A 27,448-nucleotide genomic window follows, 5' to 3' on the forward strand; every position below is an offset into this window, starting at 1 on the left:
CAGTTTATAGGATGTCATGGGGGAGGGGGCTGCTTCCTGTTGCACATCAGGCAGAATGGGGTTTAGGAAGGGAATAGCTCCTGGAAGAACAAGCAATGACAGGAGACAGTTCTTCAATCTATAAAGCTGGAGTATGAAAAAGCATGTTTGTGGTGCTGTGTGTTAGAGGGATCAGTGTGTCTCAAGCTCCTATTTCTCAGCTGAGCTGTGGGTGCGAAGGATCAGGTGTGCACAGCATGGGCTCTCTGCACAGCTGCACCCAACCAGCTGGACACAGAGAGTGTTAGATACAGAAAGAGCTCTGCACCTCGAGCACTGCATGCAGGTTTGGGCCCCTCATTACAAGAAAGGCATTGAGATCCTGGAGCATGTCCAGAGAAGGACAGCGAAGCTGGTGAGGAGTCTGGAGCACAAGGCTTATGAGGAGCGGCTAAGGGAGCTGGGATTGTTCAGCCTGAAGAAGGGGAGGCTCAGGGTAGACATTACAACTGAAGGGCAGTTGTAGCAAGGTGGGGGTCAACATCTTCTCCTGTGTGTCCAGCTGTAGTGGAAACGCTGAGTCACAGCCTGAAGCAGTGATTGAGCACCTGGTGGAAGGCAGGGCCAACTCAGGGCAGCTCAGGTGCAGCTAATGGACCAGAAGGGCTGGAGCCAGGATCCATCTCTTCCCAGACCTCATTTAAGGGCTGGCAGTGGAGGCACGAGTGTTTTGCTGGAGATTCTTTCTACCTGAGATCTTTTAAAGGTAAACAGCTTTTTTTCCTTTGTTTTTGTGTCTACAGCTGCTGTGTTTGGGTACATCCTCACTTTCTCCAGCCTGGGGCTGTGCCGCCCTACTGTCATTGCTGTGCTTTCCATCACGTTATAGAGTTACACCAGCAATAGGATGAGAGGTCCCTCCAGGGGAGGTTCAGGTTGGATACCAGGAGAAACTTCTCTGAAATAGGGGTCGGGCCCTGGAATGGGCTGCCCAAGGAGTTATGGAGTCACCAACCCTGGAGGTGTTCAAGGAACATTTAGATGTTGTACTGAGGGACGTGGTTTAGTGGGTGGTAGGTGGATGGCTGGACTGGATGGTCTTGGAGGTTTTCTCCAACCTTGATGGTTTTATGGTTCTTTGAACAGAACATTAAATTTGGAAATGTCTCAAGTCTTCTAGCTGCTGCCTATCTTCAGATTCATCAAAGACCTCTGCTTACTTCTGGTGTTCCAAAGATTTGGTGAACAAGGAGTAATTTTGCAAAGTGGAGGAGAGGTCAGGGCTCATGCCCAGGGAGGTGTGTGGAATGTGTGCTGAAAGTGCCTTGTGTTCACATGGCTGAGGTCTTGGGTTTGGGAGTCAGGGTGGAGTTAAAAAACAAGAAAAACTTAGTGTATCGTTGTATGGCTTTAAAAGACAAACAAACAAACAAAAAAAACCCTGTTTTTTCAAGGCAGGCTGTGGAAGGAGCAGTCTTACCAGACTTTGTGAAGAGAATTGATGTATTGCCTAGATGTGCAAAGATTAGGGTAAAAAATCATCTGTGGCTCTGAACTAAGACAAGCTTTACAGTGGGGGATGAGGCTTATATTTTACGCTCAGCCAACCCTTGCCCATCCTTTGTGTTCACACACAGATGAGGGCAGAAGCTGGCACGCTGTGCAGCCCTTTCTGAAGCTGTCTAAGTGCTGTTAGCAGTGTGATGGGAAGGAATTAGTCTGGTGGGACTTCTGATTTTTGGTTCTGGTTTATATGGACATGTTTAGTGTCGAATCTGAGAAAAACAGTTGACTTTTAAGGCAAATTACTCCCTCTCATGCCCCATGCAAATCTTCCTTTCTTTAACCTTTGCACACTGGTGTTCTCAGTATGTTTTATTTTGCAGCACTCCCATATTTATTATTATACATTAGTCTAATTTGGCTTATTGTTATATTAATGAGCCACTGTTTATTACAATTCCCATTTCAAATGGTGCAGCCACCATTCTTAAGGATGATGTCAGCAAAAAAATTGTGATCTGTGTCTGGACAATGTTTGGCTTCAGTAATGTGGTTTGGTTTTTGTTTTTTTTTTCCCCCTCTGGCTGTTATTTGATTTTTGTGGTAGAGAATATGAGGGGTAGGGGTGGGAAAGAGTGGGGCTGCAGGTGGACCCCACATGGCATTGGGGTGGGTGATGATGGTGGTGAAGATGTGGGGTCCCTTGGGTGTCCCTGGGGCCTTGAGGGCATTGTGTGGGAGTGACAGGGGTGAGAAGCATAGGTGGTGTTCCCAATGCCTGCCCAGAAAAGAGGCAGAGTGCCATGATTTGGCTTTGTAAACCTGTATAGTTGAAGAGATGGATGATGTATATGAACTGGCTCAGCCATCTATTGCAGTGTGCTGTGCATGAGCAATGTGAGCTGGGCTCTGTGCTCTGCCAGGCAACTCTCTCTCCTTTCCATCAGCTCATCTCATCCAGTCCTGCCTGCGCTGGGGAGCACTCGTCTCTTTGTTTATCATGAGGAGAAATACACTGTGCGGCCTGACTAAAAGCTTATTAATTTTAAGTAGAGGGGAATCTGAAGTGCGTCTGGGCTTTTTCAGGAGGCAGTGGCCCTTAAACTGAGATGTCATATCATGTACGTGGAGTTTTGCACACAGCTTGAGGGAACTGAAATGCAAAGAAAAAGATGACAACTCTTTCAAGTGCTTGGCCAACGAGACCTTGCACGATAACGTGCAAAGAGGAGTTGTAGATGTACATTGCAGATGAAAAATATCTAAGAAGCACAAAAGTGTCTGACAGATAATATCTTCTCATCTTGCTATTTGTACAAACTGTCTTTTGCATTATTGAGAAGAAGAGTGAGGGGCAATACACAGTCTTATGGCTGCTCCAGGATCAAAAGCACTACCTTCAGTACAGGCTAAAAATAGGGATCAGATTGACACAGCGGTGAAGTTTTCCATGTGAACAAGGGAGAGACAAGCGTGCATCAAGAGGAGCCATGTGGAATTTCACTGGAGTGGAAAATGAGTATTTGAGTCAGAAGGTGCGAGTGACACAAGAGATAGAAAACCTGGCTCCAATAAAAGTGCCTGGCAATATTGATGGCCTGGTTTTCTTCCCCTCTAATTGACATGTTACAGAAATCTAAATTCTCTAATTTCAATTATTACGCTGTTTATGCTGTTGTAATACCAAGAGTCCCTGTAGAGAGGAGGCCTCATTATTAATGTAACTCAAACAATTCTAATGGCTGCAGCTTCAAAGAAATCATAGTGAAAACGTATAGAAGTGACAAAGGGTGGCAGAGGAAAAATCAGCGTGTCTGTGTCTGTAATATCTATGGCACTAGGAGTTTGTAGGAAGGGACCAAGGTGATGGAAACCCTCCATTAGCACAGAGGAGCATTGGGCTCCTCTCCTGGGAAGCCCTTTGGGGCGAGCTGCACTGGTGCTCTGAGCCCATAAGCAGCAGAGCAGTGGAGGTGTGTTTTATTCAGTCGTCGTGCAGGAAACTGGATGAAGTGTCCCTCACTGGGATAAATGGTGATTTCCACTTGGCCCGGGGCAAGGGCTGTGATGGCTTCAACCCTGCAGAGCTGCCAGCAGCCCTCTCACCTGCATGGAAGCCCAAACCACTGCTCAGATTCAGGGCTGCTCTGGGGCTGCACTGAAGTTTATTCTATTTTTTTTCTGCACGTCCACATCTATCTCTTTTTTTTTTTTTTTTTTTTTAATTTTTTATTTTCAAGCCTGTCTTGTTGGGACTCTTCTCCTTTGTCTGATTTTGAGTCTTTCTCTATCCAAGACTTGTGCGTCTGGGTCCTGTTGTTAACAGCATCTCAAAGGACAGTTGGGAGCTGAGCAAATGTGCAGTGCTGGGCACATGCTGGAGTGCTTTTTGGGAGAGAGGCCACGTCACCTGGCTGCATTGTTTTCTCTGTCTGTGCAGAAAGCTGTGATTTTTATCACCTGCAGTAACTTAAACAAAAACAGCATCCAGATAAGCAGCAAAACATTTGACTGAAGGAGAGAATCGAGACAGAAATTGATCTCGGATTTTATAAATCTGTGGCTTCAGAAGATTTTGCAAGCCCTAAAGCATGTCTGTTCTGTTTCCCCCAAATAAATTATCCTTCCCAATAAAGATATTACTGTCGCCCATAAACCTGTCTTGATGTCTGTCTCCAGACTATCAACACTTGCCGGCAACTTGCATTTTCCAGTGTGCAGATAAATAAGCATGTGTGTAAGATTAAATTTGCTCATTGTAACCTTATTCTTCATGCACCGGAAGCATCACTCTGTCGTGTAAGTGTTCCCAAATAGTAGAAGTAGGAGGGGCAGTGCTAAACCATACTTTGTGTAGACATGATTCACTTTTCACATGGTATTTTTCATCGCAGTTACACTTGTTAGCCCATGCCATGTAAGGAGGGAGCAATATATCTGTGTGTCTGTGAATGCTGTCTCCCCTCTCCCCTTTTTTTGTCTGTTTTGGGTGATGCTGTGATGTTAATGACTTACAGAGTTAATAGGAAAGGCAACTTGCACATGTAGAATAGCAGAAGACTGAAGCCTCCTGATATCTAGCTGCAGCCCATGGCGTAGGGCTGTGTGGAAGTGATTCAGACAGTGTGTCTGTGGAAGGAGAATTGTGCTCATAGGGGTTCTTAAAGCCTCGGCTGCACAGAGCTTGCAGAGTGCAAATCCTGTAAAATAATGGAAGAGCCTGAGTCATTGGATTCGTAGAGCTGAGGCTGCTCCAGTGAGCCAAGAAAGGAAAAAGAAATCGGGGCCAAGCTTTTCTCATTTCTCTGAGGGATGCTTCATAAATTTGTGCTCTGTGAGGGAGCTTCATGGCTGATCATCAGAATAAAGGGCTGTGATGATCTGTGCTGTCCAGATAGATCTAATTAGTAATAATTAGACCCTCCTGGGCTGGTGAGGTGATATCCTCTACCCTTCTGTGAGGTGAACCTAATCTGCAGGGTTTGGGTTATCACTCCTGTGCTGGCATTGCATCCTGCTTAAGTACCTATCAATGGGCTCTGCTGGAACTGGGGAAGAACCCTTTCTCTGCATGGACATTCTTCATCCTCGGGATCTGAGTGCTCCAGAGGGCTCAGAGTGTTGGTAGTGCAAGTGTGATAAACCCCACCAGCCTTCCAACTTTCTTATGGCTCCTGCACACCATCCTTGTCTTCTCAAGATTCATGCTCAGTACCATTTCTAGATCCAGTATTATGGTTTATTTCTTTTAGGCCTCTTTGCTCTGACAGGCATGATGCCATTAGTATGCTTAGTGAGAGGAGAAACAGTTGATATATGTTGTATGCAAATAGCTTTTTGGTATTATAGTACGGGCTGAAGTCATCTGACGTGTGGAAGTAGGGAATTGTTTCAGAGAGAATTTATATTCTCTTCCAGAATATATTTTTCCTAATGTGAATCTGCATCCTTGATGTTGTGGGATTCTTGATATTTCATGACCTCCTGCCAGTCTGCATAGAAACACTGAAGCTATGAAGACAAGTGAATACTTAAGTCTTTTGCTGTACACAGCTCAGACTTGTTGAAATGGAGTGCAACCACACCTTGCCACATTTAGTGGAGTAAGATGATACATGAAGAAGTGTTTAGGGGGTAATGAAGTACCTAGGATTAAAACAGTTAATCTGTCATGTGCAATCAGCCTGGAATGTTTGGGCAACTGTAACAGGCTTGTTCCCTCTGTGCTCAGTGGCTCAGACTTGCAAAGCATGTAGACCAGGCAACTCTACTGAAATGGGAAAGACACAGGGAAAGTCTGGGATTGTTATCTGTTCTTTGGAGCTTGTGTTGTGCCACAGCCAGGTCTGTTTATTCTAGAGGAAGTATGTCACCAGTTACACCCCACATATGCTTTCCTCCTTTCAGCCACTGCTGCTGTAGATTGGATCCAATATGCCTGTGTCTGGGAAGAACAAGGAAAAGAGGAACCAAGGGACTGAAATGAATGAGACTGACTTCTTACCTTAATTACTGAAAAAATAGTCCTGGTAAAGTCTCATCTCCCTTAAATCCCTGCAGCTTACTTACAGTCTTAGTGATGACACTGAAATGACAGTTTCATTGCATTTCCCCTGCTGTCACCTTCAATGAAAAGAAAAAGTGAAGCTCTAATATGTTTATTAAAGTAGCACTTTAAATAGCTGGTGCCAATAACTCTTTATATTTTTGAGTCAGATGTTGAGTCCCAGCTCCCTTGTCTTTGTGCTCTGTCTTTACTCCTTATCTTGTTCTGTCTTTGTGCAGTGTTGAACACCATTCCGAGGGCCCTTGACAGCAATACTGAAGTTCTAGTTAAAGCAGAAAGTAATATATGAGCATCTTCATAAATAAAAGCAACTTTTCTACATCTCAAAGTGTAGGAACCAAAATCTTCTGTATAGTTTTAAAGCTGGATTTCAGATGCTGTGTGGGTTGGTTTGCTGTTCCCTCACCAGCAATTCTATGGCTTTTCTGTGCAGTCTTTGCACAGGGCATATGATTGAAAATGGTAACCATCTCCAATCTTCTCTCCCTGAACCCCAGCTCTCCTACAACATTGTGTAGGTTTGGACAATAGCTGCATGAAAGCATGATGTTTTAATGTCTAATGCTTTTCCTGAATTATCCCCTTTTTGAAATGGACTGCCAGGTCCCTTAAATAACAACATTCAGGTTGTTGCACCGTGCTCCCTCCTAACATGAAGTGCTTCTCCCTCTCCTAGGTCAGAATGTGGACAGCAAGTTGGAGTCCTTGAGACAGCAGATGCTGAAGGACCAGTCCAAGGACTATGAGATAACAGTTCCCTTCCTTTTGAATGGAGAACAGTGGAGACCAGCAAACAGCACTTATTCCAAGGTTAGTCTTTGTGTGGCTGTTATTTTGTTCCAAGGTATTCAGCTAGAAGGGGAAATGAAGTGTGTACTTACTTCATTGTAGCTGTTGTAAGTATATATATTTTAGTAGAGGGTCTGCAGAGTATGATTTTTTACTTTTCTAAGCCAAGAAATTGAATGTTACTGTAAAGTAGTATTCTTATTTCTGATGGCAGAAGTGGAAGGGCAGCAGTGCTTTTAAATGAAGTTAACATACATGGCTTCATTGACAGACAATGATAAGCTTTCCTTTTCCTCAGCCATTGGCTGATGAAATAGGAAGCTGTTTTGAGGAGAAGAGGCCTGCTTTCTGTCTCCAAAGCTCCAGACTCTAAGACAAGCTGCTGCTGCCTTTGTTATCACCAAAGATGTCATGAGGGTCTCTTTCCTGACCTTTCTAACCCAGATTTTTAGGTACAGTGTTGTTCCGGTTTCTTTTTAACGTTGTTCTTTTAATCATCAGTGTAAGCAGAGGAAAGTTAAACTTTTTAATTGTGGAAATACTAAAACACACAGACAGTAACCATGAAAACAGCTCCAGTTGCCCATTAGAAGTGCCTTTCTTTGCTGCATTGGGAAGGTGTTTGGTGGAGAAGTCCTCCTTGGCTACTGCTTTGTGTCGGGCAGCTGACTGACAGAAATAGATATGAGAAGAGATTTCAGAACAACAGAGCTGACATTCAGATAGATTGTCTGGGTGAAAAAGTTGCTTTCGTGCTCCTTTCCCCCCTCCTAAATTGGAGAGAAAGGCCAGTCCTCAGTCTGCGTATCTGCAGTGATGAAAGGGATATCATTGTGGGTGTATAATGGCTTATCTTAGAGAGATAACACAGATGGCTTGGTCCTAGATGTATGCAACTCTATTTTTAGGTCATTTAATTAGGAACAGGCGTTCTCCATACAGAGTTCTTTCAGCGACTCGTTGTAGCTCTCTGAAGGAGTTACAACAGAGTATCTTTACGTGAGTAATGATAATATGATTTATATCATTAATTTGTTTCCCAGAATTGCCTTCAGTTTAAGATGAACATTAGAAAAGATTTGTGGTTTGGTAGAAAGATCCACGTGCTGTATCAGCACTTTTTTTTTTTCTTCTTTGAATACTTCTTTTCCATGGAAACTGTTATAAATTAAATACATGAAAGTGCAGATCAGGCTGTGGGAAGAACAACAGCATTAAACTAGTGGAGGAGAAGAGTAATGAATAGCTTGTCACATAAATATTGATCAAAAGCACAAAAGCCAAATACTGTTGTGTTCGATGGTTAAATAGGACCTATTGTTCCTCAGCTTATTTCAAAGTGTTCCTCTATTTTAATTTAATTTTAATGCAGTAAAAAAAAAAGTACCAAGTACTTTGTACTTGTAACCAGGGGAATGGTATTTCAATAGAATATATAGGAAAATAAATAATGTAGTGGTTATAAAAATGCCAAAGTATTAAAGTTATTTGTGTATGGATAATTGCCTCTCAATGAAAGCCCCATTCTACGGTCCTCTGATCATAAATACTCTTTCTTAACAATTAGTCCCTCAGAAACCACACTGGTATTTAACGTGGCGTACCCTTCCATTCCTATCCTGGGGATAAAAACATCCTTTTATTTACCCCAGAAGAGTCACAGTGCTATCTGCTGGAATATCTCCTTCGGAGCCTGTCATGAATTATTATTAAGCTAATGACTTTCTTCTTGAGGGCCACCTATGCTGTGCGGAATAGAAGCAAAATGCCCAGCCATGTTTCTGCTGACAGCAGTCCTGCTGATCACTCACACAATCACCATCCTGCTCACTAGGGCTACTGAAAGGCAAGGGAAAAATTTTACTTAGCTGAAACCTACTTTTATTGTAGTACACTTAGGGCATAATTTTTGAAGGACTTAAAAGATAATGTCTGTGTTACACACTGGCACAGGTTGCCCAAGGAGGCTGTGGATGCCCCATCCTTGGAGGCATTCAAGGCCAGGCTGGATGTGGCTCTGGGCAGCCTGGTCTGCTGGTTGGTGACCTGCACACAGCAGGGGGTTGGAACTAGATCAAACCCAGGCCATTCTATGATTCTATGATATATGCTTAACATATATATTAACTATGGAAATGAGTGTAGGTTTTCTTTATTCATCAAGTTGATGATTCTTAACTCCTCTCTTGGCATCTTCTGCTGAATTTGGAAAAAGCTTTTCAGCTGAACTATTTGAGTGGTGCTCGGTCCCATTCTTTCTTTAACTGGATATAATATTTTGTTGCTGATCCTGCACACACTGCTAAAATTAGTGGCTGCTAATTTGAGTACCCAGTTGTTGCTACTTGGGACTACTGATGAGTAACTCTATTGTTGGCTATCTGATGGCAAAATCGGGACGCTGAAGTCTGCAAGGTCTGTATGTCCTTTCAAACAATAGCTGCCCCATATTCTATGCAGATGTGATTTCCTTGTTTGAGGCTTTGTGTGCATTATAGAAGGTGTTGATAGGTCTTTATACTTAACGGCTAGTTCCAGTTCCCTTTCCATTTCTCTTTATTTCTGTCATTTGTTCATAATTCTGCATTTGGTGTCAACTCTTTTCACGGCGCTTGATCTGAACCCAAAGAGTTGGGTTCTACTTTTCTGAATTTTTTTCCAAGTTTGGAACAGTGTTTTAAAAAATTGTATATTATTCAAGTACAGGAAAAAGATTCTTTTCTCCACTTGTTCCCTGCTGAATATTTTTCTTCAAACTTGGCTTGAGACTTAAAAACCAAGCCAAGTTTGATGAGACTTGGGTGAGTGATGTTTTAGTACACAGAACACTGTAGGGAAGATTTTCAGAGGACCATCTGTTTGGCTTCAGTTTTTATCCTTGCACTCTGTTAGGGACACACACTGGTTAATGTGTGCCAGATCCCTGCATCACAGGAACTGAAGGTCAGGTAATGCTGCTGTCTTAGTCTGGTCTTTGGAGTGCATTCCTTGTGTAGGCACAAGTGTTATGTGGGTGTTCAGGGTTTCTTGGCTTCCCTTCTGCATTTGAAAGGTTTGAACAATGGGGAAACCCTGCTGGGTACCTGATCTTCCAGGGCAGATGTAAGATGGTTGTAATGCTTGGGTGCATCGTCGTGTGACATTGCCCTGAGCTGGTGTTCATTCTCATGGACTGACATCTCATCTGTGTACTTGGCTCTTTCCTCGAAGTGGAGCTTGGTCCAGAACTTAAAATGCATGGATTTTCTGGGAAATTGAAGGGTTTTTGTGCAGATATAGTGAATTATGCAGGTAAATGTAGAGTCTTGAGGTCGTGCTAAATGAGCACAGATTTTTCTTTCCTCGGTCTGGTGGCACCCATCACTCAAGTGCAGTTCTGTTTTTTCTCTGGTGGTGGCCATGCAGCATCCTTAATGTCATCACCAGCACCTGCAAGGGCTCAAATACGACCACAGGCTGAGCATCTTATAGTATTCAGTCATCTGAGGTTTCCAAAAGCTTACAAGAACGTGTACAAGAGTACAACTCTCCCTGCTGGGTGATGCTCTGTGTCTTTTCAGTGCTTGTGCATATAACTTTGTGATTTTGGACTTCGTGCCCATCTGAGTGCAATATTAGACTGTTCAATACACATGTATGCTCCGATCAGGATATGATTGCAATTTATTTAGTTTTGAGTGTAAATCTGAGTGTAGCTGAACCTGGGCAGGTATTGAAGGATCCAGAGCCATGCGGTGTGGAGCTGTGAATAGTTTCTGAAAAGCCGTGTACAAAACTTGAAAGCCCTAAAGTCCATCAGGTTGCTTTGAGTTTGCAGCTTGTCAGTCCAGGCTGCTTTTGAATGATGCGTAAGGCATCACATCATTAAGATTGGGTCATGCAAAGGGGAAAATGAGCAAATTTTGCTCTGTAGCTTCTTAAAAATAATTAATGGGTGTGACTCAGTTTCCTTCCTTTGGCTGCTATAAGTCAGGTTTGCAAATTGTAATCTTAAAGAAATGCTTTAAAAAAAAAATGGAGGAAGATGAGAAGACAGAGATCCTTGTTTTGTAGCAGTGCTCTTTGTGTTATGTTATACTTTGAATATTAACTCTAGCAAAGAAATTCAAAGCTGAAGCTGAAGGCCATCTATAAATATATACTTTGAGCATATTTCTTCTGTTTTTTTAACTGTATGGCTGTCACAGCTCAAAGGATTCTGCATGTGAAGTGGCAGAATATTACCATTTTTACTGCTTAGCATGCACTGTGTCCCATTGAGCTTTCAGAGAAGCAGCTTTTCTGCCTGCCTTGTTCATGAAACATTGTGCTATGGATTGCTCTCATAAACATCAGAAGTCTGATTATTGGTGTGTCATTTTAGACACCGCTTGCTTGAATCTCATGTGAAAGTCTCCACTGTCTTCAAAGGCACTGAGTCCTCAGACAGCTGTTAGTCATGTTTATGGTTCTTGAGATTTATCAGATGTTGCACTGATTCTTTTCAAATTTTTTTTTCATGACTGCATGGTAAGGACCTGACCCAACATCTACCGAAAGGTTTTATTGCTGTTGAAACGAACAATAATTGGAAGGAACAAGAAGAAACTTTGAATTAAAAACAAAAAAACAAACACAAAAAGAAAAAAAAAAAACAAGAGAATTGTGCTGAAGATTCGAGAATCTACTGAAAACTGCCAAGCAAGGATGAGCCTTACCCATTAGTTCCCACCTTTTGTGCTCACAGGACTGCATTTTGCCTTGCAAACTAACAAGGCAGGTCTGCTGGTACAGCCATAGAATTATAGAATGGCTTGGGTTAGAGCAGACCTTGATCATCCAGTTCCAAGTCCCTGCTGTGGAAAGTGTTGCCACCCAACCTGGCCTTGTGCATCTCCAAGGATGGTGCATCCACAGCCCCTTTGGGCAGCCTGTACCAGCCCCATCACCCTGAGCTCTGTGTGTGCACTGCCCCTGGTGTTGCTATGAGGTTACCCAGCAGAATACCCCAGTGTAGTGGGATTTCCCCTCTCGCTGCATCTCACGAGTTTGCTTGTGGCTCAAGCACAGCGTTTGATGCATGAAGCACAGCCAAGAGGCCTGCATGTCAGATCAGTAATGTAGTACTCAGGCTTTTCAAGAGCAGGCCCATTCAAGTTTATTTCATAACTGGCATAGCCTTCGTGCAAGTGATAATTGTTTATATTCCCTCCAACAGAGCCTCCTGCTGTTCTTTTTCATTTGAAATAATTACCAAAGTTTAGACTTCCAGACAATTGTATTAAGGGGAATCATACAGCGCTGCTTAAACAAGGCTTTGAAGGCTGAGAGGACAGCTTTCAGAGCTCTTTTACATAGTTGTTTTACATATCTTAAGAGTGAGAGGCATAAACAGAATTTATAGTGCTCTCCATAATTTTATGACTCATGAGTACCGAATACAAGAGGCAGTGCTGTGCATGCTGCTAGGGCTGTGTCATCAGCTGGGAATGCAGCTTGGCACAGCCAGCCACAGCAGTGTGAGACACTGCACTGATCCTCAGTGAAGTTCTCCAGGAGATCTGCCCCTGAGCTTCTAATTAGTAACCTGGCAGTCATTAATTCAACAGCCAGTAAACAATCTGTTATTTCTTTGGCTTTTTATTGTACATACAGCCCTGCGTTGTAGGGCCACTGTGAGGATTAATTAGTTCAGAAATGCACCATTTATTTAATAACTCCTCCATGTTTGTTTAATTCAGGAGTGAGGTGTGGGATGGAAATGCCCACGTTCTCCCCAGCCCTGAGCGATCGAATCAGCTTAGTGCTGCCCCTCTCCATTTGCCTTGTGCAGGACGGGTTCTTGCGAAGGGAAACACGTCCTCTTAGCCAGACCTCTCTCATCTTCAGCCAGTTGTTCCTTCTGATCATTTCATTTAAGAAATTAAAAACAAAATGCCAGGAGACGCATCCTGTTTCTGGGGACTTGCTTGATCTCTACTGCAGCCGTGAGTCTGGTGAATTCCTGGAGCTGGGACCACCAATAAGAACATCGTGTTGCTGATTGAGTAAGGGAAATTCTTTCCTCTGTCTGCACTGAATCAGTGCCCTAGTTTCAACGAGATACACCAGTGTTCATTTCCTGCCTGAGACGCCTGGGCATCCTGGGACGTGTTAAGCAATTGGGATTCGTCCCAGAAAATGGTCCATTTCATTTTTAGCTTAAGTGATACAGTGTGTGAAGTTCTGTGGGGATAGTTCAATCGCAAAATAAATAGCGGATAGCATGGAGGGAGACTGCAATACAGAGAAAACCTGGAGCTTTTTATTAACCGTCTGCCCCACCTCAACCCCCTCGGCATTTTGGAGCCTTCTGTAGGGTGAAATTCCCTTCCATGAGGCTGCATCACACCGGGCTGTCGGGAGGGATTTTGTCATATTTGGCCAGTGAGGATTGCTGTGATGTAATGGCCCTGGGTGAGCTGTCTCCCATACCAGCCCAGCTCCACTGCCAGCAATTGTGTGCCACGGGCTCTGCAGAAGCGTTTTCAGCATTGCTTGCTGCACATGGCCCACCAGCAATGAGGTAGTGTCTCAGATCAGGGCTTGAGGAATCTGCCTCCATAAGGTGATGGGGCTGAGGTTCTTGCGTAGGAAATTTTTTGGGGGGAAGACAACTAATAGAAAGGTTTTGATCTTAATGGTGCAGTAACCCTTTAAAGTGGTGCTGAAATCAAAAATTAAGTCCTTGCAATTAAGCAGTAGAATGGCAGTTTCATGAAGTGCTTGTACTGAGGCACTTTCATATTGAATTAATTTAGCTTATACTTGGCTATTTGGTTCTCTCTTGCAACAGATCTTGTGAGCGTAAGGTATGAATTTCAGTGTTGGAGTAAAACAATGCTTTACTTTCCAGCTACGAACACGTGATCGTCCTTTTACAGGAAAAAGGAGAATCTCCCTTGTTCTCGGCGCTCGCTGCAATTGCCTTGAGTAGAGCTGAATGCAGTGCAATCCCTGCAGCAGGCCCACAGAACGGGGCCCTCTGGGTGGTGGCAGTGGGATTTGGGGTCTTTCCAAGGACTAAAGGGAACTGCCATGGAAAATAAGAACCATTGGCACACACTGTGATGGAGACCCTTATCTTGTGGAGCTGAAGTAAATTGAATTGTCCTCAATGTACATATATTTTAGGGATGAAGAGGTAAATGTAGCTGGTAGATCCACAAAGTCCCATTGTTACAAGCTTGGTGCTTTTGTTGTTGAATTATAATTCTATTTGAACGTGATTTATCTCAAGCCCTGGGTGGTTTACTTTTTCTATAGGGAATTTCTCATTCCTCAGAATTGTAACAAAAAAAATCATTGAGGTAATGTGCAGCTTAAAGTTTGATAAGAAAAATATAATTAGAATTGATAATAAGACTTTTTTAAAGGTGGTCATAGTATCTTGACAGTGAAAAGGATTTTAAGTGTTGCCATTTTTCAGGAGAAAGAATGACTTCCAAAAATCCTGCCAATTATTTCTGAAAAGCACATATAGTTGAGGTAAAAAATTGACTGTGTCATTTTGAGATGGTAGCAGAAAGGTTGTATTTTGCTTCTATCCTGAGAAAGTTGTGTCCCTTTTGTGCCTTTTTTTCCCTCAAGGACACAGTTTCCAAGTATTATTGAGCCATCAAAGCTTAATTTAAGAAAATGATTGTGATTTATGGCACGGTGGAGTGATGAAGATCAGCAAGATAGGAGACAAAATGCTTGTGTTGATGTTTGTGGATGCCTTTCAATTTGCATGATGCATACAGGGTGCCACCAGGGTCTGTAGATGTATTAGTAGTCTTGAGTTCATCCCTGTTCCACAAGAATGTGCTTGTGATGTTTCTGGTCAGTGTAATGTCAAGTCTACTGGTGATACTGGTGGCACAGGAGCATGTGTTTGCCCAACCAGTAGAGCATCTAGATGCTCAGTAGTGATTTAGGGGGATGTTGAGTCTGGGGAGAGGTCTTGTCACCACTCTTGTTTCACAGCAAAGCAAAGTGCGTTGAGCTCAGATGAGTTCTGCACCTCCACGTTTGTGATGGACCTTCCCTTCACTGCCCTAGGTCCCAGGATGCAAGTCTGTTATTTCTTCTGAGGTCTGAATTGTGCTCAGGGAATTGTGTCTTCTGTCTTAGGGTCAGTGTTTCTGCAGAATGAACTCATTCCCTCTCCAACTCTGGCCATCTCCCTCCACCAGAAGCTACTGGGCGGCTCCTTGGCAGGCGTCTTCTTTCCCTTTGCTCTCCCCATTGACTACATCCTTTATAGAGCTCTTGAGCAATGCAGTGCTGAAATGACTTTTTTGGGGCGAACCTGCCAAAGCCTTCCTGGCAGCCATCACCCTCTGCAGTGATTAACCTCCTCCTGGTGCTCAAAAATGGTGTCTTGAAATCGAAGCCCATATATAATTTGGATATTTGGGAGAAGGATATTCATAACCTGAGCCTGCTTAGCTGTGCACAGGAGCAAACGTTTTATGTCAAAGCTGCTGTTGAGCTAGGGGAGGATCAGGTCTTCATTGAGATGCCTAATTTTTGCATGCTGGTGGATGCTATTTTCCGGTACACTTCATTTGTGTGAGTGTTGGAGATGGCAGGCTCTTTCAGGCAGCAATCTTGGATGAAATCCTATACTGGTGTCTCTCAGATGACATTATTTACTTCAGTTTCACCCATTCCATCATCTTTCCCTAGATGTTTTCACATTAAGTACATCTTGTACTGAAAAAGAGACGCTGCTAAAGGAGGTCTGCTTCGACTCCTGGCAAATGAAGATGAGACAAAAGCTCAGAGATGTGTTAATGTAAACAGCCGTAGTATCCCTGCCCCAAAAAGGGCCGTTTCCTTGGCAGATACTGCATCTGCCTTTTTTAAGTGAGAAGGGAGTTGCTGGAAATGAATCTGTTGCGGGAAAAGCCAATAAGAGGAACTGTGTAATTTTGTCCTCAGTTGCTTCTAGAATATTGCTGTTTTAGCACTGCACGCTCCCTCCAGCCCACGCTGGTGTGGTCAGGGTACATTTTCAGCAAAAGGAAAGAAGAAGTGGGATTCCTAAACCGAGTATCTCCAACAGAAAGTGCCTTTCTCTTGGTTGCAACAGACAGAAACATTGTTTAAACCAGACTTTTTTGGCATTTACTGGCATTACTAGGAAAGAGTTGGCGAGAAAAGTTGGCAGGAGGAGATGAGTTGGATAAGCTTTAAAGATTTTTTTTTTTTTCTATAAAATGAATATCCAGAAGCTGTGTAAATGTATTTTTCTTAACTTTAAAAGGCATATAGAGGGACAACATGCACTCTTTTTTGACTGAAATAGCATCTAAGCTGTCTGTGCACTCCAATTCCTATTCTCTCAATTAAAAAGATGAGAAAAAAGAAAGAAAAGACAAAACAAAACACCTCAGGAAATCCCTAGAATGTTTATTCGGGAGCAGACCAGCCTGTTACAGTCATTAGTTGCAAAGGTATTTCTGCTGTAGTCAGAGGGCAAAGTGAATTTTAACCTTTTATTGCCAAGCATTGTCATGTTTGGTAGAGAAGGAGTTATTGAGATACATCAAGGCCTATAAATTACTGTAAATTAAGTGAGTGACATACATAAGAAAGAAAACAGGATCACCAAAGCACTTCCCTTAGAGAGGAATTTGAATCAATTTAAGTGCTTGTAATGGAATATAAAGTTCTGTTGCTTACTTTCCTGAGTACCTCTTTACTACTTTAACATTTCTGATTGTAAAAGGCCATAATGGCAACAGAAAAAGATATTTCAAAACACTGACCTCCATTTTTATTGTAAGCTTTAGTGCAGAATTGCTTACAGACGTGGTATGTTGATTATAAAAGGAAGAAAGGGAGTAGTGCTGGACTGGTTTAAGCTCTGATCTGTGAGAGCCCTCCAAGCACAAGTGGTTGTTTCCCAGGATCCCCATAGGAGGAGAAAGGAAAAGAAAATGCTGCTTGATGGAGACAAAGCCTCAAGAGCCTGGGAAAAGCATGAATTGCGGAGGGCAACTTCAAGATATGGATAGAACATTTCCCTTTTTCTTTTTTCTTTCTTTTTTTTTTTTTTTAAGGATGGAAACCTAAATTGCTTGCTTTGTACAGTCAAGCATCTCTCCTTTTATTGTCTTGCCCTTTTACATCTATAAAACGGGAATAAAGTTTAATCCAAGTCATGGGACATCAATTTGATTTTAGTAATGGCCTTTTCAGATTAAAAATATTTGCATTCATACTTGCACACTGTACGACTTTTAGGGAGCAAGGATTTGCTGTTCTGGGGGAGAGATGAATGTCTTGCACGTGTGGATAAATCACTTGTGTGCTGTCAGGACAAGGGAACAAATATTTTCAGGACTGTATTTTTCAAAGAATGAAAGAGGAGGAGCGTTTGCAGTGCTGAGTGCAAGGGTTTCAGTGTTACAGTCTTGGAGGCCGTTTAAGAGCAGCTTGTAAGAGCTATGAAGAACATTAATTGGAATTTTTACAGTGTATGATGAGCTCCATAAATCAGTCCAAGCCCCCTTTAGCACGATCACCTTTCTTTGATGGAAGTGACACTGACATGAAAACACTTTATTTTAAGGAACATTTGAGAAATGGCTTTTTAGAGCATTATGTATTTTTCTTTCACGTGCACACTTTTAGTGCTCTCAAATGTACAATTTAATAATTGAGCATTAATTTATTTTTAAAACAAGACTTATTAGTTGTAATACACTTCTGTATTTTGCTAGCTAATTTAGAAGGAAACTTCAGTGATTGACACCAACTCCCATTTCAGCCTTTGCCTTTGAACATCCAGTGTTTAGCAATTTCTCCAAACCTGTGCATTTGAGATAGGAGAGAATGACAGATGGATATGGTCGTTCCTTTAAAGGGGATTTCTCACTGCATTACTGAATTTCATATCATAGAATCACTGAAAGGCCTGGGTTGAAAAGGACCACAGTGATCATCCAGCTTCAACTTCCCTGCCACAGGCAGGCTTGCCACCACCAGACCAGTCAGCCCAGAGCCACGTGGATAATTCCTGGTACTGATATATATATATATTTTCATATATATATATATACTGATATATATATATATATATATATATATATATATATATACTGATATATATATATATTTTCATATACACATGCATATACATGTATACAGATAACCTCTATCTAGACTTGTCTCGGGATTCAACTGTCCAATCATAATTTGAGTGGTTTTTGTGATTTTTATGTGGGGATAAGTGCCTGGGTTGGATCACAGTAAGATTATTGAAATCAAGGTGTAAAATCAAGTAGTTGACAGAGACGATAGATACCACGGAGTGCAAAGCCTGTCAGTGTTTCTGCTTTGTTAGGACGTGTTATTGAGCAGGAATTGCATTCAGTATCCGAGCTCTTGTCAGTGTGTCCTTGTTACATTGCCAATGGCATGAGCTTCATCTGTGTAGACAAAGTTGTTCTAATTTTAGGATTAGGCTGTGGGGAAAAAAAAAATAAAAAAAATAGTGTGCTATAAAAAAAAAATAAAGTGTTCAATCATTGGAAGTGTCACTGATATCTGTAAATCAGAGGAGGAGTCCAGTTTGCTTAGAGCCTTCAATGACAGTGGTGGGGTGGGGTTGTTTTGTTTTGTGTGAATTCCTAAATTAGCCATCACGGTCAAGCCAAGTGGTTTGGAAACGTGATGGTACACTTCTATTGCTACTTCAGCAGCCACCACGTCCTTTGATATCTGTACATTCCACACTTCTGCACTTTGGATGTGTGTTTTCCTGTCATGACACTGGTAGTTTCAAAAGTTCCTCGGGAGCAATAGTGAAACCTCTTGTGCTGTGTTCCGTTGGTGAGCTGGTTGGCACCTGCCAGTCCACTGTAAGTGAGATGTTTGTTCAGCATAAAATCAAGTCTTATGGGCATTTATTGCCATCTTTACTGATCTCTCACAAAACCGTTTCCTGCATCTCTGGGAACGTGCAGAAATTTGATTCTTCATGTTTAGAGAGCTTTATTTTGTCTGTTGGTGCAATGTCACCATCACAGACTTGATATGGGGAGAAGTAATAGCTTGTCCCACGTATTTAGCCCAAGGTAACGTTTGTATGTATATATTTAGCCTAAGATAACGTTTCTACAGGTATTCCCATCTGTGAATTTTGATTTGGACACCAAAATTTGAGTTGTTTGGGGGGCAGCTGATATATTTTCATGATCCAGTTTGTGGTGAAATGTGGGCTTCTTTAAAGAGTTTCTTTTTGCAAGTAAATAATGCTTTGTGAGGGAGCAAGGCAGCAGCCCTCATCTTGGGGCTCAGGAGGCAGGCGAGGGCATCCCGGTGAGTTGCACATCTGAGCTCCTCTCTGAAAGTCATCAGTCTACTGACAAGTGACTGTTTTCACGTAAGCTTTGTGACACAGCCTGGTAACCCACCTTCCCTGGTCAGCTCAGGGAATTGGCGCTGTTGAGGAAACCCTGCTGAGCCCTTTTCAACTCACACGTTACCGAGCCTGGGTGGCACATTCCAAAAAGATGCACTGTATTTTTAAACTCACCAGAAGACTTTATCGTGCTCCTGTGCCCCAAAGTCCTGTTCTAAACACACTGTGTTTGCTGACACTTTGCAATACAGTGCAGAGGTACCCCTATCTACAAACACTTGCTGTTTATAGAGACACTAATGAACCTTTTCAGAAGCTCTCCTCTCTGCCTTCTGCTTGTAGGAGTTAGGAATACAAAAACCAGATCTGGTGCGATATATTATGTTTAAACAGTGGTCTTTTAAGATATTTTTTTTTTTAAGGAATATAATGGAGTAATTTAGGTGCATACTTCAGAGAAAGTTTGGACTTCTTGCTTTCTGTGGGGGAAAAAAGTGCTGAGTGTCTGAAGAGGAGCTGGTGCGATGTGCTATCCATTACTAGTCTGGTGGCTGGTGAACTTGTAAGTGCAGTTGGGAGGCTGTGGATGTGAGTGTCTCAGAGACCTTCAATGCATTGAATCCATCAAATCTCACAGGAGAGGAGACTGCAGCCCTGGAGACTTGTTTCATACTAGATCCTCGTTGAGTAGCTACTGGGAAGGAGAGGAGTTATTAAAATACGTGACTGCAGGGAGCAATAAAGTGAAAGGGATTTGCTTAAAAATCATCATTTGTCCTTTTGTTTAAGTTATCAGTCAGTAAGGGTACATTATTACCTTTTTTCATGTTGTGCAATGCAGTTGATGAGAGCTTGCTATTTTTTTTTTTAAGAGTGATAAGGAGAATAAGTAAAGAATGTGTGTAAAAATTTCATGGAGTGTAAGGCTGCCAGCAGCCACCACAAGCCTCTCCTTCCTCAGGGAAGACCCAGTGGTCCATCAGCTCTGGAGCATCCTGTTGGCTGCTGCTGAGCTCACTCTGGTTTGTCATGTTGTTCCTTTGAAAGTTAAGGCTACTGGTTATACAAATTAGCCTTCTGTGAATTAATGTCTCTATAGCTTCTACTGCTGTGTTATATGTAGTCTGGGGCAGTTCTCTTCACAAGTGAGATAGGTCACCTGGGGGACTGCTGGATGGAGTGCAGGGAATGGCTGGAAAGCATGGCCTGTAGTGAGGAGCAGAGAACTGGGATGTCAGTGTAGATGGGAAGAGGCTGGGCAAGACATGATGAATCTTCAAGTATGAAAAGGCTGCAGGAAAGTCAGAGGCAGTGATCAGTTACAATGGCACTGTTAGATATGCTCCTTGTCTGGCAGCAATGAGAAGAATGGCCTTACAAGGCAGCAAGTAAGAGCTCAGTAACGAAGATAATGAGAAAAGGATGTATGTACATACATACAGTGAGGAAGGGAAGCTTTGAAGTCTCTCAGATTGCACTTGGTTTTCGGAAACACCAGAAAAACAGCTGCTGATGAGAGAGGTGTAGTTGGTCCTGACACACAGAAGGGATATCTTAGTTCCCTTAAGGCGCATTTTCTATGGTTCAGTGTGAAGCGAAAATCATTCTTTCTCCTTTATCAAAACCTGCCTTGTGTGTTTTTAGCATCTTGAGTTTTCAATAAGATTTGGGTATTTTTAGTTTTTAGACGCACGAAGCTTTACAGAGAAGACTTTCAACTTCTTGCTTAAGATGAGGACTTTGTCAACATCGTTGACTTTTCTTTGTTGGCTTTTCTTTCTCTTCCAATTATTAGTTTAGTACAACTTAGAACACAATCCTAAATAATATGCAGACAACTAAGACATTAATTACAGTGCTGTCTGAACTGGTTGAAGAAAGAATGTTCCAGCAGAAGTGAGCCTTTTGTTCTTGTTTTTTCATTAGCTCAAGGATGCACATTCAAATCACCGAAGTGGGTCAGGATGCCAAGGAGGTTGGATTATTTATGACCCAAGGAGTTTGATGTAGGGATAAATTAGTTAGGGCCCTGGTAGAACTTGTTACGTTTTGCGTTGTGCTTCCCTTGTAGTCATGGATAAGGCAATTAGCCTCTCCATGCTGCAGTGGATCATCTTGAAATGGAAGTGGTGTTACGTCTCAGTCTTGCAAATTGGTGCCGTCTTAGGGGGAGATGCAGCAGTGATAGAAGCTGCTATAAACAAGACACTTAGGAAAAAAAGTTGTATACAGCCCAAGGAAATCCTTTCTTTGAGGCGTCTTAGAGGTTCTGAAAAGAGATGGGTGAGCCATTATGCTGAGACAGGTTACAAAAGAACACAACGTTCATATCAACTGTTGGCTATGTCTTGCAGTAGCACTTCCTGATTGCCACTTTCCAAAGCACATGGTATAAAATACCATGAACAGAACTGGAAGGGAAAGATTTGTCTTTTGAAAGCTGGGTGAAGTCTCTTTTGTATATCTTTCTGTATTCTACAGAAAATGTGCTATGCAGAGATATTCAGGCTTCACCAGAGACCCTTCAATGGCTTTCTGGGAGTACAATGCCATAAACAATACTGAAGGGTGGGTGGCAGCAGCAGGCTCCTATCTGTATCATCTGTTACTCTGAGAAGCATCAAAACTTCAAAAGGTTTTCCGAAAGGGGGAAGGGAGGAGAGGATTTAACTGCAATGCATCATAAATAGACCAAATCCTGAGATGACAATTTCAACTGTTTACAATAAGCATTCAGTAACTCAAAACATGTGTCAAGCCCTTCTATTAAATCACATGGGTTGTGTTGCAGAGCTGTTTCAATTTTAATTAGCAGTGAACAGAGACATGGTGTTGGGTTTGGTTGGTTTTTGGTGTTTTTTTTCTTTTTAGTAGGAGTGTTCCTGCAGGGATGGACACCACCACCTCTTTGGGCAGCGCTTTCCTACCCTTAATTTTGAAGGATTTTTAAATCTAGTTTGTCCTTTTTGTTTTTTTTTTTTTATCTCCACGTGGGATGGTTGGCTTGTCATTCAAAGTCTGATGGGAATGCCTCTATGTGTCTGAATGGAAGTATTTTCCTTCAGAAGACTTAAAGGTTACAGTGCTGATGAGAAGTTGGTATCGTGTGGCCTATTAATCAGGGTCATAGAATGGCTTGGGTTGGAAGGGACCTCAAGCATCATCAAGCTCCAATCTGCCTGACACATGCAGGTCCACCAACCTCCGTATCTAGTATTAGATCCATCTAATAATCCATCTACTAACATCAGATCCATCTCGTACAGACACCAAAATGCTGTGTATTATGGCCCAGCTCTGGGCACATGGATGTACTCAAATTTCTGTAGGGGTTTCATATTGGAAAGAAAATGCCTAAAACTGAAATAGGAAGCAGAGAATTTGAGACTATCACCTTTAACCCTTGTTCAGTATGTTGTGTTTGCTGCAGATCTTTGTTGCATTTGCTCAAGCAAAACTACATAAAGGATAGGTGTCTGATAATCTTTGTTATTCTGTTACCTGTGTTAATTCACTAACTTTTGGGCAGGCTGGCAAAGGCAAAGCAGAAGTGATATAAAAAATGGAGTTACAAGAAGCGTTGTAAAAAAGTGCTTAAATGATATGTTAACATAGAGACAACTGAAAGCTGTCCAGGAAGGAAACCGAAACCCTCCTGTCAGGATGAGTTGATGCGATGGCCTGGAATTTGCACAGGCAGAGCTTCAGCTGAGCTCCTGTTACATGGAGAATCCAAACAGCTTGCAGCTCACAGCTGCCCATCCTCCTCGCTTTCAGCTGCATTGACAACTGCTGCTTTCTCGCATCCTTACTTCAGCACTGCTCTCAGCTCCGTTTCCCCACGCATCCCATGGGCGTTCAGCTCCTGTGTCCACAGACCAAGCTGAAAAACGTTCCCATTCTTCTCTTTTATTGCTTTGGTCCATGTAATTGCAGTGTTCTGTGAGAGCCTTCTGCAGAGTTTACTCTTTTCTTAGCTTTCCCACCCCGTGCAGTCAGTGCAGCGGGTGCAGGAGCCTTTCTGCCCGTGGCACAGCAGCTGAAGGTGACAGCAAACTTCTCTGCATGCTTTTATCACATGCTGCAAATGCCTTTGAGACGTTTCTTTCTTTGTTATCTTCAAATGCTGCGTTATATTGATTTTTTTTTTTTTTTTTTTTTTTTTTTTTGCTTTTTTTCTCTGAGGGGCTGAAAATTCAGGCAGTAACCCTGAAGCCAAGTGAAATCATTGATTATCTGGTTTTGCCTCCTCTTCAGTTATTTACCTCATGCCCTTCAGTAGAGAGAGGGTGTGCTATTTCCAGATGATTTAGTGTAAAGGAGAGTTGTGCAGGGCTGCTATATCAATGCATATAACCTTGATTCAGGGGTTATTTTTTTAGACCTACAAGTTTATCTAATGCATCATAATGGAGTTTGCTCTAGAAATATCCTTCTATGGCTTGTCTTACTGAACCTATGAACAGTAATGAATGGAACAGATTTTCTGTAAGATCATTTAGCAATTGAAAATACTTCTAATACTACTGAAAATGTTCTCTAAGGGAGGAATTAGACGCATGTTCTGCATCCTGGCCATCTACACCCTCCTAGGTATCTTAGAGAGCCTCCTAGTTACTTTATGAAATGTATTTTATAATTAATGGAAACACTGTGGTTGTAGTTTTTTATCCGTGTATTAATGGTAACAGTGTTTTTGTCTTTGCCTTTGTAGCAAGAAATGCACTGCTTATCAATACTTTAAATCTCTGGGCAATCATTCAGAACAAAACATACATTTTTGTTCTAAGGTGTGCTTCTTAGATAGGTTTTCTGAGCTTTCCCTGCTACTTTACACCTTTTATTTTCTACAAGAATGCGTATGTATAGAAGTGGCATCTGATAGTTAATTCTTTTTCTAATTACGTAGAAAAAATGTGAGATGCTGCACAGAGGTTGGCAATACTGTGTGCTTTACCAGGAAATCTCCAGATCCTTCTTTCTCTTAGGGCACATTCCAGGGATGTAAAAATGATTAATGTGTCTTTGAAGTACGGCTTTGGAAAGTTTGTCAAGTTATCTTGAGTAGCCTGAGATTGGGGTGAAATCTCCCCTTCCATTAGTTTAAAAATTGTTAATATTTGATCTGTTCTCACATAACTCATTCATCATCTTCAAAAGATCATCAGAGACAAATTACTGTTTGAAAGAGTAGAAATCAGACACCAACCCCTCACTTCTGGTTCACATTCCAGTATCTGTGATGCAAAAGGGAACTTGAATCCAGAAGCACATCTGTGATTGCAATAACAAATTAGCGGAGAAGATTTAATCTGAGCCACATAATATGAAAAGATGTTTAGAGAGAGCAAAGCCTGAGTTAAGGGCCTTGGCATGGGCCGGGTGCAGTCTGATTGGAGGGGAGCAGGAGGAATCCGAAAGTGAGGAACAGCATGTGGATTAAGCCAAGTAATTAAGTGATTTAAGCATTAATGGGGCCAACCCTCTGAGTTCATTCAGAGAAGCAAAGTATGTATCAGTGCTTCTCTGGAGATTGCTGCATTGTCAGGCTTCTGTTTAGCCAGGATTCACACACCTACCTGTACTTGCGTTTAAATGACATTTTTCATTGTCTGAAACCACTTGTACCTTTTTGACTTTCAATAGGATTCATTTACTTACCTTTACTCCAGAATCTTGAAATCAAGTAAATTAATGAAAATGGAAAATCAGAACTCTTTCCTCATTAAGAACTGAGTGTTTCAAGGAATATGAAAGGATCTAATTTAGAGGAAGATGTTTGGAGAGCATGAAATGTGGCTTGAAGGAGATACATGTGCATTTAATATAACTCACTGAGTACAGCCAGATTTGTATTGACGGGAGACAAAAAGCATCTGAAACCCTCTTTCAGAGATAGAATAATTTATGGGTTTTCTCGGAGCACTCTCAGTTGACTTTCAGTTCAGTGAAATGGATGGCTGTTGCACTTTGGTTTTCAGTGGGCACAGTTGCTACTGTACTTTGTTTTATTTTTTTCCATATGAGTTACCTGAACTGTGGAAATACAGACATCCCTCCTTGTGCCCTTTGTTCCTTCCCCTCAGTGGTGTTGTATCTCTCTCGTATGAAAAAAAGAGAAAGCTCCATCCTGGGGCTGTTGCAGCTACAGCAGGCTGTTGGGATTCTGTGACGTGGAAGGGATGCAAGGAGTGGTCAGGTAGCTCAGGTAATGTCCATGATGAGCAGGATTCAGAATGGATTTATAATCACAGGATCAACAAGGTTGGAGAAGACCTCCAAGACCCTCCAGTCCAACTATGCACCTACCCCCAGTATTTCCCTCTACACCATGTCCCTCAGTACAACATCTAAATGTCCCTTGAACATCTCCAGGGATGGGGACTCCACCATCCCTGAGCAGCCTGTTCCAGTGCCTGATGGCTCTTTGAGAGAAAAGAATTTTCCTAATATCCAATATGAACCTCCCCTGGCACAATTTAAGGCCATTCCCTCTAGTCCTACCACTAGTTACGTGGGAGAAATGGCCAATCCCAACCTCAATGCAGTCTCATTTCAGATAGTTGTAGAGAACTGTGTCTCTCCTGAGCCTCTTCTTTTCCAAACTGAACAATCCCAGCTCCTCCTCATAGACCTTGTGCATCAGACCCCTCACCAGCTTCATTACCCTTCTCTGGACACACTCAAGGGCCTCTGCCTTTCTTATAGTGAGGAGCCCAAAACTGAATCCAGTACCAGAGCTGAGTACGGAGGGATGACTGCTTTCCCCACTCCTGCTGGCCATGCTATTTCTGATACCAGCAAGGATACCATTGGCCTTCTTGGCCACCTGAGCTGACTTACTTTTCTATGAACTGAAACAGAGTTGTCTTGATCTGCTGTTTCTGCAACATCCACAAATCCGTTGTGGCTGTGGCACCTATTTGTAATACAGAATCCCCTCTACTTTTGTTCTCCTCAGTGTGCCAGACAGCTCTTACAATGGAGAAACAACCTGGAGCTTGTATCGTTTATCATCACAAACTTCAAAGTAAATATCAAGTTAATTTTTTTCCCCACAAGCGGTAATAGTCTCAAGTTGCATCAGGGGAGGTTCAGGTTGAATATAAGATAAAAATTTCTTCTCAGAAAGAGCACAGAAGCAGTGGCACAGGCTGTCCAGGGAGGTGGAAGTGTTCCCATCCCTGGACATGTTCAAGAACTGTGGAAATATGACGTGATCACTGGATATTGTGGGCACGTGTTGCAATTGGAGTCGGGGATCCTAGAGGTCTTTGCCAACTGTAATGGTTCTGTGATTCTAAGGTTGCAGTAATCGCATGTGTAGATGTAGAAAGGAGATGTTTTAAGGCTTGCTGTTCTGCTCCAGCTCTAGTAAGGGCACTATGGATGTGTGGGTGGTAAAATGGAGAGCTGCTAGATGGGAATACACATAGAGAGCGTGTCAGGACAAAGGGAGCAAGGTGCATAAAATGATTACAGTGGGAAGCTAGTTGACGTATAGTCTTTGACAGAGCCCGTGCTTGACCTTGATTTTTTGAGAAAGTTAAAAGACCTTGATGTTGTTATAAAGTAAAAGGAGGTCACATCCCTGTTGTTCTTACAGAGAGGAAGAATTTTACTTTTAAAACTCTGTAGTGGAGCGACCTACTAAACCCAAATCCACACGGCATAGTCCACAAAGAAGGTCACTTACATTTAGAATTGGCAAATATCAACAGCTGTTCATTCACATTATAATTACCCAAATTGCAAAGGACTGTTTGCAACATGTTCTGTTTAGTAACTCGGACTACTCAGACCCACTGCAATTGGTTTCTAGGTGCCAGCCCTATTAAGTTTTGTTTTGTAACAGTTTACTATAGAAAAGACATGTTTGTTTTCTCTGTACAGCCTTCCACAAAGCATTGTTTAAGCAGCACATAATGTATTCCAACAATGAGGTACTTTCTGCTCCCATCTGTTTGATAGCAAAATGAACAGTTGTGATTCCTACGTACAGTGTAAATACTGTATAATGACTATGGGTTTACTTTGAGCAAAGTCCAGGTTATTTCATTCCTCCGCCAGGCTTTAGTCTTTTTTTGAGTTAGGGAAAGACTTCTGATCTTTTCAGGTGCTAAGCCTACCTCTACCAGAACAACCCGTTGCTTCCCAGGGCTGAAGGTAAAAGCACAGTGGATACCAGCAGGATGGAGTGCCATAGAATTGTAGCATTGTTTGAGTTGGAAGGG

The 27,448-nt window shown here is 42.2% G+C and overlaps 1 protein-coding gene across 3 annotated transcripts in view; it reads left to right on the plus strand.

Annotated features, from left to right (window-relative positions):
• The window catches only part of ADAM12 (ADAM metallopeptidase domain 12), a 178,632-nt gene that overhangs the window by 18,217 nt on the left and 132,967 nt on the right, over window positions 1-27,448 (plus strand). For 2 of the 3 annotated variants that reach the window (XM_042818661.1, XM_042818663.1), the window contains one exon: window positions 6,726-6,859. In XM_042818661.1, the coding sequence (XP_042674595.1) occupies window positions 6,726-6,859 (134 nt within the window). Of the gene's footprint in view, window positions 1-5,889; window positions 6,012-6,725; window positions 6,860-27,448 lie in introns of all 3 variants that reach the window. The other variant, XM_042818662.1, reaches the window with a different exon arrangement.

This window comes from Centrocercus urophasianus, unplaced genomic scaffold (assembly GCF_019232065.1).
Source record: "Centrocercus urophasianus isolate 14NV4802_14NV808 unplaced genomic scaffold, USGS_Curo_1.0 seq_17, whole genome shotgun sequence".
NCBI classification, from domain to species: domain Eukaryota; kingdom Metazoa; phylum Chordata; class Aves; order Galliformes; family Phasianidae; genus Centrocercus; species Centrocercus urophasianus.